The sequence below is a fragment of the Chelonia mydas genome, chromosome 7 (genome assembly GCF_015237465.2).
Source record: "Chelonia mydas isolate rCheMyd1 chromosome 7, rCheMyd1.pri.v2, whole genome shotgun sequence".
NCBI classification, from domain to species: Eukaryota; Metazoa; Chordata; order Testudines; family Cheloniidae; genus Chelonia; species Chelonia mydas.
The window spans coordinates 50,819,026-50,836,109 of NC_057853.1; the positions used below are offsets into that span (position 1 = coordinate 50,819,026).

Sequence of the window (17,084 nt, forward strand, 5' to 3'; positions counted from 1 at the left end):
TTATCTCTGGAGACGCAAATCCACAGTTTGAGAACTGCAAAACTAAGCATCTCTGATGGTATCTTCTAGACTGAACACTGAGTCCGATTGAGTAGATAGAAAGGTTAACCTAAATAATCTATACAGAAGCCCCTGGAATCCCATAAAATTAGGTCCCTAATCCATGAACTATTGGAACTCATTTACAAAACTTTTCTTAAACATTACATGAATATATTGTCCCATACCATAGAATTAGAATTTATAATTCCTATTCCATGATCAGATATCTTTGAGCTATAATGTATTTTAATTAAAACTATCTTTAGATAGGTTTTTCCTCAAAAAGTGTTTTATCAAAAAGACTGATTTTTATTTATTTATTTATTTTTTTAAAAAAATCATTGATTTTTATCCATCGTGTTCGCAGACTTTAAAACAGACTTCCCCAGGAAAACAAGGCCCAGTTCCAAACCCTTATTGATGAAGGCAGGCTGCTGGCCAAGACATCACTTCAAGTGGTAGTAAACACAACTGATACTGCCCGCAGAGCCGTCACTAGAGCTGTAGTCAAAAGGCATGAGTCATGGTTGCATGGTTCCCTAAAATGGTCCAGAATACCATCAAGGACCTTCCCTTTCATGAGTCTTACTTGCTTAATGAGAAGACTGATTGTTTCTTGACACATTCAAAAAGACTTTAGAACAGCCTTCTGCTCCCTGGGCATTTATGCCCTGACCTTAAAGAGGAAACATCACAAGCAACCCTACAGGCCCAGACCACAATCTCCTCAGGTGTTCTATCATCAATGCCCATATGACCTCACATGTAAGAAGCAAAGGGCTTAAAGATAGATGGCGTCTTCTACCACCACAACTTCACCCACCGTCCAAGCGGTTCTTCTGATGGTATGTTGCGTACCGACATTGATGGCATACCTCGTTGTCCCTCATGCCTTTGGAAGCTGCCTTACCCTCTTTGCTGTCATCTTGGCAAAAGTAACTACAGACATGTGGGACTAGATGTCATCCACTAAGGCTACATTATTGAGTTTAATCTCACCTACCTGCCACAAACCCTCTTCCTGGCCCCTTTTCAGGGACCACTTTATCACAAGGAGATTCTTCTTCAAGAGGTAAATTCTCTTCTCCAGAAAAAGGTCATAGAACCAATGCCCCCTCAATATCAAGGGAAGGGGTTCTATTCCCCATATTTCTTGGTCCTCAAGAAATCCAATGGATGGACACCGATTCTTGATCTTCACCAACAATGTATTCAACCAAAAATTAAAATTCCACATTGGCATCAATAATCACCCCTCTGAAAGGGGGCACTTGATTCATGGCCCTTGACATTAAAGACGCGTACTTTCATATCGACATTCACCCATCCCACAGAAGGTTCCTCAGATTCCTCTTTGGAAGGACTGCTTCCAGTTCAGACTCTTTCCATCTGGGCTAGCTTTGCATAACATACTTCTAGATACCTAGAATTGTGAGCTACTCTGTTACCTCTTTGCCTCAGCAAGAGTGAACTTTGCTGGAGATTAGATTTTGTGTTAGCTCCCAGCCACACCAATCTGTCTTCCTCGCCAGCAAACTCCTCAAGGCTCTCCCTGCCTAAACCTTGCCTAGCAGGTAAGAATCAGTGAACTCCAGCCATTGCAGAGCCTTTATCACTGTATACTTATGGAAGATATAAAGTTTGCTGCTCTTTCAAAGAGTCAGTACATTACAGTTTATTAACTTAAGTGGGGTAAACATACCCTTCTCTTCAAACACAGCAGTGAATTGTTTTATAGTAAAAGTAAAACAAATTTATTAAAGAAATCATAGGTTAAGTGATACCAGGTATATAAGGAGTAAAGATAAAGGGTTACAAACAAACAAAAGATAAAAATATGCTTTCTAAAGGCTAAGACCTAACTAAAGATATACTCTTTGTTCAAGACAGTTTCCTCACCATTCTTTTTTCCAGCAGTAGTTGACTAGCTTTTAGCCAGGATCCAGAGTCTAAGGTGCTGGTTTTCCTTTTCTGCACAGGTGAAGGATAATCACAAGTCTTCATGTGTTCTTATATTGCAAAGTCTGCCTTGGTTTCAAGGGTCAATTGATTCCCTGAGGTTCAGTCTCCTGTTTCCTCCGGGCTGACTTCATTTTGATTAAAGTATTCCCCCAGTGTGTTCCATTGTGATACTTCCTGCCGCAGTTTTACAGGGTAAATGGTCTCTTCCTGCCATCTTTAACATCTGGTCTTAGTTTCTAAAAGATACCTGATAAGGCATATTTGTACAAATATAATTGCAGTAGTGTGTAGGGTGTGAATATAGGGGTGCCTAGGGTCACACTACCACACCCAGGGTCTTCACAAAAGTCCTTTCAGAATTGGCAGCTTGGATAAGATTAAATAATTTCACAGTCTTTCCATATCTCAGTGACTGGTTCCTGACTGGCAGATCCAGTAGGAAAGTCTGCTCGGTGACAGCGTTCCTACTTGGTCTGTCTTTCCACAGAAAGTCTACTTTGAACCCCGTGATGTCCATAGACTTCATAAGAGCAACCCTGGACTCGACTACAGCAATAGCCTGTCTTCCCACAGAGAGATTCCACATCTTAAGTGATCTAATAAAACAGGTCACCCTCAGTCAAGTCTTAACTTTTCCTCCATGACCACATGGCCTTGTTAGAGGGCTTATTCCTTCACCCTCTTACTTCCCTGGTCCTTCTCGCATGAACAGAGAGCAACAATACCTGAAGTCCAAAGGTGCAAACAATTTGATGTTTATTGGGGTGAACTTCCAGCAAGCAATGATTCCAGTGTCCTTCCTCAGTGTTCCCCTTCCCAGCTCTGACACCACAGAGCCTGACCTGTGTCCCTGTTCCCATTCCCGTTCCCCTTTCCCCCCCCCCCCCCGAGCAAAACATGATTCCAATTCCCCCCCCCCTTACTTCCTGATTGACTGCAGACTATATAGTAAAATTTGAGTTCTGCTTAGCTATATCTTAACCACTCATTTTACTGAAATTTAACTAACCAATCCTAACATATTGTAATATGATTAACAAATTAGATCCCACCACCTTAATTGGTTTACACCCAACAAAATTAATTATAGAGCAGACAGAAACAGTCACAGAACCAGACAGAGATTATACAGACAAATAATAGGGAAGTGGAGACTACAGTGATAGAACAACACAGAAATGAGGATTTCACACCCCAGCTATTGATAAGTAAGTTCTTGCCAGACAGGATGCTATCAAACAAAGTTTTCTTTAACTATCTTTATCTGGTGGTGATAGGAATACAATCCTGTCCTGATAATGCCTAACAGCCCAATAGCACCTTATTTCAATGTGACTGGTGAGGACATGACCGTACGCTTCCCAATTTATCGCTGCCTCTGCTGCTTAGCCAAAGGCCTTAGCCTAAGAACAAGGCCTTAGACTATCATAGTAAGAGAAGGTCTATAAACAGGCAGACTGTGATTTTGATTCTTGTTTTGTACCTCTGTAACTAACTAAATGATAAATATATACCTAAATTTTTAAAGTATAGGCCTTTACAGACAGGCCTGAATATCTATATCGCATCAGGCCTCGTGCACCCTTGTTATACCATTTGTCAGGCTCCATCTGCACTGCCTACAAACCTGGCTTCAGTCTGTCTTCTCACCAGAAAAACTAATCATCAGTGCTAAAGTAACAATTCCAACCAAGGTTTTGGCTTCGCTCAAGTCAGAGAAAGTTTGGGTGGGAATTCTCTTCCTCACACCCATACCCAAGGTGACTATAATCACAGATGCTGCTTTATTAGATTGGGGAGCTCATATAAACAGTCGCAACACACAAGGCACCTGGACCCCTCAGGAGGCCAGGACATACATCAACGTAGTAGAATTAAGAGCAGTCTGTTGGGCGTGCAATGAATTCTTCCCACTGATCTGATCCTGACATATCCAAGTAATGTTGGACAAAATGACAACTCTCTTCTACATAAACAAGCAGGGGGGAACAAGTTCCCTCCTTCTGTGTGTGTAGAGACAGTCAACCTCTGGAACTGGAGTATCGGATACCACATAACCCTACTGGCAGTATGTGACGGGTTCGATCACAGAACCCCCCTGGGGGCTGCCAAATGATGTGCCAAGACTACTTCTGCCCCTGCTTTCTTGCCCTGGCAGCTTGGGACTTCAGTGCCCTGCCTGGTTTGAGCCAGACCTGCTAGCCTGGTGCAAACCTAGACCCAGGTCTGAACCATGTCCCCTAACAGCTGTAGGCTTAAACTGAAAGCAGCTTACAAAGTGTTCCTGACTTTAACACTTAGATGCTCAACTCTGTGGGCTCCAAACCCCAAATAAATACGTTTTACCTTGTATAAAGTTTATACAGGGTAAACTCATAAGTTGTTCGCCCTCTATAACACTGATAGAGAGGTATGCACAGCTGTTTGTCCCTCCCTCCCCCCAGGTATTAATACATACTTTGGGTTAATTAGTAAGTAAAAAGTGATTTTATTAAATACAGAAAGTAGGATTTAAGTGGTTCCAAGTAATAGCAGACAGAACAAAGTGAATTACCAAGCAAAATAAAATAGAACACACAAGTCTGTCTAATACAGTAAGAAAACTGAATACAGATAAAACCTCACCCTCAGAGGAGTTCCAGTAAGCTTCCTTTTACAGACTAGTCTCGGTCCAGCAATCACTCTCACCCCCTGTAGTTGGTGTCCTTTGTTCCAGTTTCTTTCAGGTATCCTTGGGGGTGGAGAGGCTATCTCTTGAGCCAGCTGAATACAAAATGGAGGGGTCTCTCACGTGCTTAAATAGATTTTCTCTTGTGGGTGGATACCTCTCCTCGCCCTGTGTAGAAGTCATAGAATCATAGAATATCAGGGTTGGAAGGGACCTCAGGAGGTCATCTAATCCAACCCCCTGCTCAAAGCAGGACCAATCCCCAATTAAATCATCCCAGCCAGAGCTTTGTCAAGCCTGACCTTAAAAACTTCCAAGGAAGGAGATTCTACCACCTCCCTAGGTAAGGCATTCCAGTGTTTCACCACCCTCCTAGAGAAAAAGTTTTTCCTAATATCCAACCTAAACCTCCCCTACTGCAACTTGAGACCATTACTTCTTGTCCTGTCCTCTTCTACCACTAAGAATAGTCTAGAACCATCCTCTTTGGAACCACCTCTCAGGTAGTTGAAAGCAGCTATCAAATCCCCCCTCATTCTTCTCTTCTGCAGATTAAACAATCCCAGTTCCCTCAGCCTCTCCTCATAAGTCATGTGTTCCAGACCCCTAATCATTTTTGTTGCCCTTCGCTGTACTCTCTCCAATTTATCCACATCCTTCTTGTAGTGTGGGGCCCAAAACTGGACACAGTACTCCAGATGAGGCCTCACCATTGTCGAATAGAGGGGAACGATCACGTCCCTCGATCTGCTGGCTATGCCCCTACTTATACATCCCAGAATGCCATTGGCCTTCTTGGCAACAAGGGCACACTGTTGACTTATATCCAGCTTCTCGTCCACTGTCACCCCTAGGTCCTTTTCCGCAGAACTGCTGCCTAGCCATTCGGTCCCTAGTCTGTAGCGGTGCATTGGATTCTTCCATCCTAAGTGCAGGACCCTGCACTTACCCTTGTTGAACCTCATCAGATTTCTTTTGGCCCAATCCTCCAATTTGTCTAGGTCCCTCTGTATCCTAGCCCTATCTGCCACCGTATCTACCACTCCTCCTAGTTTAGTATCATCCGCAAGTTTGCTGAGAGTGCAATCCACACCATCCTCCAGATCATTTATGAAGATATTGAACAAAACCGGCCCCAGGACCGACCCTTGGGGCACTCCACTTGATACCGGCTGCCAACTAGACATGAAGCCATTGATCACTACCCATTGAGCCCGACAATCTAGCCAACTTTCTATCCACCTTATAGTGCATTCATCCAGCCCATACTTCTTTAACTTGCTGACAAGAATACTGTGGGAGACCGTGTCAAAAGCTTTGCTAAAGTCAAGAAACAATACATCCACTGCTTTCCCTTCATCCACAGAACCAGTAATCTCATCACAGAAGGCGATTAGATTAGTCAGGCATGACCTTCCCTTGGTGAATCCATGCTGACTGTTCCTGATCACTTTCCTCTCGTGTAAGTGCTTCAGGATAGATTCCTTGAGGACCTGCTCCATGATTTTTCCAGGGACTGAGGTGAGGCTGACTGGCCTGTAGTTCCCAGGATCCTCCTTCTTCCCTTTTTTAAAGATTGGCACTACATTAGCCTTTTTCCAGTCATCTGGGACTTCCCCCGTTCGCCACGAGTTTTCAAAGATAATGGCCAATGGCTCTGCAATCACAGCCGCCAATTCCTTTAGCACTCTCGGATGCAGCACATCTGGCCCCATGGACTTGTGCATGTCCAGCTTTTCTAAATAGTCCCTAACCACCTCTTTCTCCACAGAGCGCTGGCCATCTACTCCCCATGCTGTGTTGCCCAGCGCAGCAGTCTGGGAGCTGACCTTGTTCGTGAAGACAGAGGCAAAGAAAGCATTGAGTACATTAGCTTTTTCCACATCCTCTGTCACTAGGTTGCCTCCCTCATTCAGTAAGGGGCCCACACTTTCCTTGGCTTTCTTCTTGTTGCCAACATACCTGAAGAAATGCTTCTTGTTACTCTTAACATCTCTTGCTAGCTGCAGCTCCAGGTGTGATTTGGCCCTCCTGATTTCATTCCTACATGCCCGAGCAATATTTTTATACTCTTCCCTGGTCATCTGTCCAATCTTCCACTTCTTGTAAGCTTCTTTTTTATGTTTAAGATCCGCAAGGATTTCAGCTTGGCTTAACAGTGGTCTCCTGCCATATTTACTATTCTTTCGACACATCGGGATGGTTTGTCCCTGTAACCTCAATAGGGATTCCTTGAAATACAGCCAGCTCTCCTGGACTCCTTTCCCCCTCAAGTCCAGCTACAAGATGGAGTTTTGGAGTCACATGGGCAAGTCACCTGTCCATGAATGACTCAGAACTTACAGGTAACAGCCATGGTTCACATGCTACCTTTAATGTCCTCATGTAGACTTCTTACGTGGATTGGAGCCTTCCAAGATCCATTGTCCATTAAGTGCTTCTTGACTTGGCACTTAAATTCCCTTCTAAAGAAGCTGACCAAATGCCTTACTAAGGTTATTTAAAATCAAACAAGTATACAGCCAATATTCATAACTTTGAATACAACAATGACACATGCATACAAAGAGGATGAATATGTTCAGTAGATCATAACCTTTACATAGATATGTTTCATGGCATATGTAGCATAAAACATATTCCAGTTATGTCATATACACATTCATAAGCATATTTCCATAAAGCCTTATGGGGTGCACCATCACACAGTATACTAGCCAGGCATGCACAAGTCCCTAGTAGACACACTCAGCAGACATTTTTCAACAGACCACGAATGGGAGAGTCATGATTCCATTCTCAACAATCTCTTCAACCAAGGGGGAACATCATCCTGTAATCTCCTTGACTCACCAGGGAACAGAAAACTCACTCTGTACCGCTCCAGAGCGGCTCTGGGCTGAGACTTGAAGGGGACACCCTTCTGTTACCCTGGATATATCACCTCACGTATGCCTTCCCTTCCATCCCACTGATACCACAAGTCCTGTGAAAGATCCATCATGACAGGGCTCAAGTAATCCTCATTGAGCCCAACTTGGCCCAAGGCAGTTCTGGTTCTTGGACCTCATGAAGATTTCAACGTGTCTGCCCATCAACATCTGACCATTTCTGGATTTGCTGGTGCAACACAACAGCACAATCAGGCATCCCAACCCAGCACCACTACAACTCAAGGCCTGGTAATTGGATGGACATCAGATGTAGAGCACACATGTTCAGTAGTGGTTCAATCCATCCTCAACCATAGCAGGAAGTATTCTGCCAGGATTCAGCCAAATGGAAGCATTTCTCTTCTTGATTACGATAACGCCAGTCATCTCCAGAGTCTGCTGGGATCCAGCTATCCTTGATTACCTACTCACCATTAAGACATTGGATTTTTCTGTCAGTTCCCTACAGGTCCATTGGGCAGCAATCAGCACTTTTCATCCTATCAAGGACCACGCTATCTTCACTCATCCTACGACGACTAGATTCTTGAACGGGCTTCTCAGATCTTTTCCACTGGGGGAGTAGCCAACACCTCCCTGGGACCTCAACCTCGCTCTTTCGCTTCTCATCAAACGTCCTTTCAAACCATTAGCCATCTGCTCTATGTTTGATCTCTGAATGAACGTTGCCTTTCTAGTTGCTATCAAATCAGCCAGAAGGCTGAATGAGCTGGGAGTGTTCACAGCAGATCAGCCGTTTACCATTTTTCATAAAGAGAATGTCTTTCTTTGCTTCCATCCAAAATTCACTCCTAAAGTAATTTGGGAGTTTCATATGAATCAAACTGTCCACTTACTAGTATTTTTTCCAAAGCTGCATATCCCTGATGAGAGAGGAGACTTCACTCCCTAGATGTCTAGTGGACACAGGCCATTTATCTACTGAGAACAAAAGTAATTAGAAAGAAACTTAGACTTTTTATTTCCATAGCAGAGATTGAGAGATCAATCTCTATCTGTGCAAAGATTCTAAATGGATCTCGGGCTGCATCATCCTTTGTTAGCAACGAACCCATATCCCCACCTTGCCCAGAGGCAATGAAAGCCCACTTCACCAGAGTGCAAGCAACCTCTATGGCATCTTTGCGAGACATACCTTTACTAGATGTACGGAGGGCAGCTAGCTGGAGCTCCTTACGCAACTTCACAAGACACTACGCTTTGGTCCAGTCTTCTAATACAGATACAGCTGTGGGGACGACGGTATTACAGACAGCCATAACATTTGCATCCTCATACGCACTTCCTGTTGACTGCTGCTTACTAATCTCTCATGTCTGGAATACACATAGGGATCATGATTCAAAGAAGAAATGGTGGTTATTTACCTGTAACTGGAAATTCTTCGAGATGTGTGGTCCCAATCTGTATTCCTCTACGTGTCCTCTGCTGTGGATCATAGCCAGATTCATAGTAAGGAAAGGAACTGGAGAGGTGTCAGTCCATACTGGCTTTTATATTTTTTGTTTGGAGCACGAGGAGAACAATTGCACACGTACAGACCTTTGGACACTGCTTTCTAAAAATTTCCAGACTCAGGTGCATGGTGTGCATAGAATACAGATAGGGACCACACATCTTGGAGAACCTCCATTTCTAAAAGTGCATTTCGTAGTCTGTAATTGGGCCTGGAGGTGAGCAAGAAAGAGGGATTCTCCTTGCAGCTTTTTGTGCCTATCACTTACTGGAAGAAAGTTTTTTTAGGAATTTGTTTAATTAGTATCAACACTTCATTTAATAAAACAGACAATCAAAGACCTAAATACATAAGCTGTTGATCTCCAAGCATTTGTATATGGAAAAGAATTGTAAATATCTCCTAAAATTCAGTAAAGGCAAAGGGGGGTTTGCAATAACCTAAAATTATAGGTTTCAGAGTAGCAGCCGTGTTAGTCTGTATTCGCAAAAAGAGAAGGAGTACTTGTGGCACCTTAGAGACTAACAAATTTATTTGAGCATAAGCTTTCGTGAGCTACAGCTCACTTCATTGGATGCATTCAGTGGAAAATACAGTGGGGAGATTTATATACATAGAGAACATGAAACAATGGATGTTACCATACATACTGTAATGAGAGTGATCACTTAAGGTGAGCTATTACCAGCAGGAGAGCCGGGGTGGGGGGGGGGGGAACCTTTTGTAGTGATAATCAAGGTGAGCCATTGTTAATAACCTTTTTTGCACCAAGATTGAGGTCTGTGATTTAGTGTGCAGAGCTGGGAGTGGAGCAAGCAAAGTTTCACTGTGCGAGTTTCATCTGATAAGTTGAGAGGGGGGGAAAAGGGACAGAGGAAGGAGGTTTTTGGTATCTGTGACATCTTTGCCGGGTGGATTTTGGGTTGTCTCAAATTAATCCGGAAGCTTTACTGGTGGTTTAATGGACTCCAGAATAGAATTTTTGAGATTTTCAGTGTATGAAATGCAGCCTGCAACATGGCTCTGTTTTTAGGTTAAAGGGGAAATAATTTCTGATGTTAAAAAGATTCTCTGATGTTTAATTACAAAGATTAGTAAATCACTAAAAATCTTTTTTAGAGCATCTGAAATGTACCATAAAGTTTGGCTAATTGACATTTTGCTAGTCTGTGCATTTCATAAGTCACTCTTGCACACCAATGGTCTGACCTTACTTTCCACCAAAAATTCAGTGACAAACGTCATTGTGTGCAAAACATACTTCATAGTACTCACTAGTATATTCTGAAGAAGTGGAAGTTAAACTACATTTGTTGAATAAACAAAGTACATTTTGAATTGTACTATACTTGCTTTGTTTGCTTACTCACTCGCTTGCAGCCGATCTCCCAGGCATTTTTGAGAATTAATCAGTCCAAGATTTTCAAAAATGGGTGCCCTAAATATAGGGCCCCAAATCCATATTTAAAACCCTAAATAAATGGCCTGACTTTCAAAAGTGCCAGCCGCCCAGCAGTTCCCATTGAATTCACTGGTTGGGTGGTGTAATTCTCGAAGAGTCTGGAGTCCTTCAGGCTCCATTCGTCTGTAAATTCTGTTGGCGTGGAGAGAGTGGCTTTAATCTGAGCCTGAAGGAGGTATAAATTTCCTACAGCTCTGTCTCTAGTTTCACTCCACAGATTAAATCTGTTATTTAGATTGTGAGCCCTTCCAGAAGGGACAATCCTTTCATAGCATCTGGAAATTGCCTAATGCATTGTGGGCACTGCCAGAAACAAAAGATATTTAATGTTACTAAATGTGCCTGTGAATATGGTTGATATCTGAGAACACCAGGAATAATCATAGGGCTGTTGTGGTGGATATGAGACCCTGGGCAACCCTGTGAGAATTATCCTCCTGAACACTGAAATCAAAGACCACATGTATGCATTTGTTTTATGTAATCCAAAGTTCGTTGCTCAAGTGGTATTGAGTTCTAGGGTCCTTAGAAAACCTGGCCTGGCAGTTTTTTCTTTTCTTCTTATCCCAGTACTGCTTCATGAAGTGGATCCAAAAAAGGAACATTTTCCCTCCTAAATGGTCAATTCTTTGTAACATCCATCCAGCATTGTTTTGATGAGAGAATCAATAAAGCAAGTTAAGTTAGGTCTGCAGATAGAACAGAATCACTCTTGGTGGGCTTGAGTTTTATGATTCTTGAGTTTTGAATTCAATAAATTTTGTTAATTAGCACCCAGTGTTCATTTTGCAGATGGAAGGAGGGATCTATAGAAAACGTAGAACAGTCTCCTTTGACACCCTGTACCCAAGTAACACCCTGTAACCTCATATTCACCCCTTTTATATGATATTTAGTACAAAGCATGCCTCGTGAGTCATCATTTGAAAAGTCATAATTTGCTGAACATCATTGTCCTATAAAAATTTCTGCATTAATGTTGTATATGGAGTTACGAGATTTTGCTATATGTTTGTTACTGAAACATATTGAAAGTCCTGGAAAATGCCCACAGACTAGCTCCTTAAAGATAAGAGGACTGTAGACCGAGGCCTTACATGTCGTTCTCCAAACAGCACATACACAGAAGGTATAAGCAAGAAATTTGCAATTCACTGGAGGTACACTTCACAACTCACATATACCACAGACTGAATGTCTTGCACCCCAGCAGGAGGGTATTCCTTCAGGAGACTAGGAGGGTATAAAATAAGAGACAATGGCTTTTTCATTACCTCTCCTTCCCCATCTCTCCTCACGGCAGCAATAGCATTTAAAAGACAAAAGGGGAGCATCATTGAGCTGGGAGGGGTGGTCCCAGGCTGGAAGGACAGCCTGTTGAATATCCTTGGTTATGTTTAGGAATTAGATTGCAACATTATTTTAGTTCCTTTTGTAACCAATTCTGACTTTTATGCCTTTACCAGTTATAATCACTCAAAATCTATCTTTCTATAGTTAATAAACTTGTTTTAATATTTTATTTAAACCAGTGTGCTTTGACGGAAGTATTTGGGGAATCTCTACTCAGGTTAACAAAGGCTGGTGCATATCCATTACCCTTTGGTGGAGTGGTGGACTAGTTAATCGGAGTATCTTCCTGTATAGAGTTCACGAGTGGCTGGGAGAGCATTCATGTAACTTTCCTGGATGTGCCTTTATATGCTGATGGCTGTGTGAGAGAAAAGCCTGGAGGGACTGCTTTTCACTCGCAAAGCAGCTTAAGAGGTGTCCCGAGCTAGAGAGTTCCGAGCTAGTGATTCCACAGTTCAGATTGTATCCTGGGGATGTGTCACCTCCCTTCAGTGAAGCGCAGAGTGTGACAGTACAATTACGACTTTCATTCTGTTGCTTTTGTCAGCAGGATCCCTTTAGTGTCAGATGAGGGTTTTGACCAGCAAGCATTGGAACAGGTCTCGCTGTACACAGGGCAATGTACAGTTACATTGCCAAACAGGCACTTTGGCAGGGAGAGCATTCGGAGGCTCATGGAGGTAGAGGATAGAGGACACTACGCTTTTTTCCACATAACTGTTTAACAAAGGATGTCTTGTGTTAGTGCCGACGTTTTAATCCCAATTGTACTTCTCAAAACCGCTGGTGTGTGGAAGATAAAATGCTTGGTTTTGAAAGATACACTGGAAAGTATTTTTAAAATCCTGGATATGAGGCTTTTTTTTTTTTTCCCCTTGGTCCCTTTATTATGGCTAAGCAAAACTTGAAAAGCTTTGTTTTGTGTTGGGTTTTTGGGGGCAGGTGATTATTTCTGTTTTTTACCTTAAAAATATCTGGAATATCAACTCTGGTATTTCATGGATTTCCTGGAAGACTTCTGGGACATCTCAAGACATGTACATTGTGAATTCTCAAAGCTTAATTGAACTTTTGGGGATGTTAAATCTTTAACAAAAGCATCTTTTCTCCCAAAACTTCATTTGGAGTTTAAATTAAATAGGCCTTAACAAAAAACAAACTAGAATTTTGGGCAGATGAACTAAAAGCCTTTTTCCTCTTGGTTGTTCAGCTTCCAGTTTCTTGGTTCTTATGATGTCATTGTTTCGCTACTTCTCTAGTAACAATAGAGCCTTCCAGGACAGGAAAGACCTAAATATCTTACGTTTTTAAAAAAGAAACTTTTAGCTTAAAACAAAACCAAATGCAACCTTAGTCTTCTGTATCCACCTTAAAGTGGAAAGAAGGTACGAGTGCCTTGTTTTCCTTTGCAGGTCAATTTTGTGAGGAAAGGGAGAGAGTGGCACTGGAATTCTCTGAAAGTAGCTTCTTTCATAGGTCTCCTTACTCATACGCTCTCCCCCTTATGACAGTAGGTTTCAATGTATAATTGAGACAGTTCCATACAAACCAATGGTATAGTAACTGACAATTGGAGCATATAAACTGTAGAGGGGGAGATGCTTTTTGAAGCAAGGAGTGTGGGTTTAAATAAAACAGAACTTCTCTTAAGGCCCTTGGAAATGCACACAAGGGCCTTGTGTCCAAAGTGTTGCTCTGTGGGAGTATTTCCACTTCCCACAGCACTGTAAATTGTTCTCTGGAGGAATGTTATTCCTGCTGAAAGAATAGTGAGATCTCTGTGGCATGTGATCAGAATGTGACTATGTAAAGGTGGTCTGCAAATCAATCTGACAAAATGCCATCAGGTGTTTGTGCTGAATGCCCTCATTCTCCAGGCTAAACAGAAGAGGGCATTCAGTACATAACCAGAACACTTACTATCTTTTTTTCTTAGGTCCCATGATGTCCAGCCCCACTAGGGCTTCCGGCTCCCGCTCCGATGTAACGCCCCAGCATGTACCATGCTGGTGATGTCACATCACCCAGGGATCCTGCTGGAGCATGGAGCCGGCCTACAAGGGGTCAGGTAAGTGACTTTTTAAAAAGTACATTGCACAGTTTTGCAAAGTCTTATTGTTTTTGGTTTGGTGTTTTTTGTTTAATTTAAATTTCTTCTTAGGTCATGGGACCTAAAACGAAAGCTTTTCAAGTGATTAATATTCTGAATACCCCCATTCTTGTAGCCTGGCTAATGGGGGCATTCAGTATATTTTATTGTTAAAGTTGATGCAACTTTGCCGAGTTGATTTGCAGGTCACCTTTAACTTACACTTTAACTTACGTGCACATTTTTATAAAATGTGTGTTTGCCATATCATGAACCGCTTTATTCGGCTTTCTCTGTCTTACCACATGCTGTGATTTTTATTCCAAAAAGTTCCTGGTTTCTAAAAACATTGATTTGGGTGCAGAAGCTTCTGACCTAGTGCCATGATAAAGACATAGCAATTTTGTCAGTCTGGATCAGACCAGTCAGTGATCCAGCTAGTCCAGTGTCTTTTCTCTAGCAGTAGCTAATACCAGATGTTTCTAAGCAAGGTGTGAGAAACTCTGCAGTAGGCAGTTCTGGCAAGTTTTTCCTAACCTTCTCAATTAGCAAATGACTCATGTCCTGAAATGAGGTTTTAGTTCCTTTCCAAAACTAATCGGTATGTTTAATATTTGCTATAACAACTTTGGATATTCTCGTTACCGTAATAAACGTCTAATCTTTTTTAATTTTGTCAAGCTCTTGGCCTCCGTAATATCCTGTTATGATCAGTTCTACAGGTTAATTGTCCATTGCGCTTCTTGTGATTAGTTTTGAATTTGCCACTTTTCAGTTTCACTGGCTGTCCCCTTGCTCAGGTATCATGAGAGAGGGTGAATAAAAGCTCCCAACCTTCCTCTCTAGATCACGCATTGTTTTGTTTACTTTTATTGTACCCTCCTGTAGGGTAACAATCCTGGTCTTTGCAATCTCTTCATCGGAGACTTTATTCAGGCCCCTGGTCAGTCTCATTACTCTTCTCTGCCCCCTCTAAATTCTGCAGAATCCTTTGTAAGATACAATAATGCTATTTTCCTTATTATTCTTTATTCCATTACATAAAACACTGGGGTTTTTTAGCCACTGCTGCACATTGAGCTGTCTACAGTGATACCCAGTCCCTTTGCTGGGTTGATGTAGTTAATTTAGAACCTTTTAAGATGTATGAACAATTCATATTATTCTCTCCAATGTGTGTGTATTGTATTTGTCAAAACTGAGTATGTACTGACATCATTTTGTCCATTCACGTAACTATGCTGGGTACCTCTAAAGGTCCTAATGCTCCTTTGTTTTTGACTAGACTAAATAATTTTGTCATGTGCAAATTTTGCCACTTTGATGCTTGCCCCTTTTTTCCAGATAGTTAACTAATAAGTATATTAAACATTGGTATGCTACCTTGTGGCACCAGTGTTAACCTTTGTCAAGATGTAAACCAGACATTAATTCTTATTCTGTTTTCCTTTTCTTAGACAGTTTTTGACCCATAAACGATATTTTGCCTTTTTCATCATGACCATTTAGTTTCTTTAGTAGCTTTTTTTGAGGGACTTTGTGAAAGGCTTTTTGAAAGTCTCAATTAATTGTTTGCCTCTCTCCACTTGTTTGTTGACTGATAGATTAGTGAGACTTGATTTTCCTTTGCAAAAACTTTGCTGATTATACCCTGTCATAGTGTGCTCTTCCTAGTGTCGTATTCTATTTTTAAATGATCATTTAGACCAAATTACTAGGTACCAGAAGGAAGATGTTCTGGCATATAATTCCCTACATGATCCTTAGTGCCTCTTTAAAATATAGGCACAACACTTGCTACTGTCCAGTACGTGGAATTCTTGAGTTTTTGCAGTGATGGTTCCTTCTAAAGAAGTGGCAAATGCTGATTCTTAAAGATCTATCAGCTGCCTTTAACACCATGGGATATAAGTCTTGCTGACACGTCTGTGGTTCCTAGTAGGAGCAGGTAGAGCTCCTCCTGAGTGGCTCTACTCGTTTATTCTGATGGGTAGTTTTGGGCAGTTGCTTTTAAGGCTGTTTACTGCAAAGTACTGTAAAGTTACAGCTTGTTGCCCCTCTGGTATAGAAGTGTGCTGGGATGGTTATTGAAGTGATATGGGTTGCAGTGCTTTAGTTTGAATATGATGCTTAGCTCTGTGTCCCCATTACTTCTGAACCTACTTGTGCAGTGGAACAAAGGACCCAAGGTCTGTATGAGATTGAAGCGTGGAAGAGGGCTGGCCTTCTGAGGCTCAGTTTGGATAAGGCTGAGGTAAATGTTGATTTCGTGTGTGGGCGAGGGGGGGGAGCCAGAAGAATTTGGCAAGGAATATATGCTGTGTGTTATGCGGGTACATGAAGGAGATGGTGTGGTTAACTTTTTTCAAAAGGGACAAAACGTTTATCACACTAGAGACAGTTACCAATATGTATTTTCCTAATGGTGCTTTTTAACATAAACAATATCTGTAATCACCACAGCAATGTTCTGCAGGAGGCGAGGGAGACAGCAGGGGCCTGGGCAAAGGGCAGGGGTAGTGGTCTGCACAATCCTCAGTGCCTGGGAGGGGACCATGAGAGAATCTCTCTGTTAAGATGTGGTCCATAACATGCCAAAAGTTTGAGAACCCTTCTTGTCCTTCCCAAGTGTGAATCTTTTGCAGAACCCTTGCTAGAGTTAATTAGTATTGCTTCTGTCTGCCCACTGTGCTTTAGGGGTAGAACTCACCCATTTCTTTCTTTCAAACAGATATGAAGTTTGCAAGTCAAGCGAGGATGGTGCTGAGTGCATCACTCTTTCTGTATACTTCAGAGAAAAAAGAATAAGACAGTCCAGCACTTCTTCAGGGACTGTTCTTTGTGGGCAGCCACTGCTAATCTCTGTGCCCAAACACAAGCTCACTCTGGATCACTTGTACAAGGTTGTCTTGGAGCAGATTGGGTAAGTACAGGCATGGTAGTGGGGATGTTCATACAAAATTCTAGTATTAGCTCATGCGGTTATACTGTAGTGGGTCTGTCTCAACCCCTCTGAGGTCAGGAAGCTGCCCAGTTTCTGGCCCAGAGCTCCACAGCTTTTCCCTGTGACCATGCTCCCTTTGATTTGCATGATTTCT

At 42.1% G+C, this 17,084-nt stretch overlaps 1 protein-coding gene across 1 annotated transcript in view; it reads left to right on the plus strand.

The window, feature by feature from the left end:
* The window catches only part of USP4 (ubiquitin specific peptidase 4), a 94,586-nt gene that overhangs the window by 51,955 nt on the left and 25,547 nt on the right, over positions 1-17,084 (plus strand). The window contains 1 exon segment of the mRNA XM_037905571.2: positions 16,718-16,909. Coding sequence (XP_037761499.1) covers positions 16,718-16,909 — 192 coding nt within the window.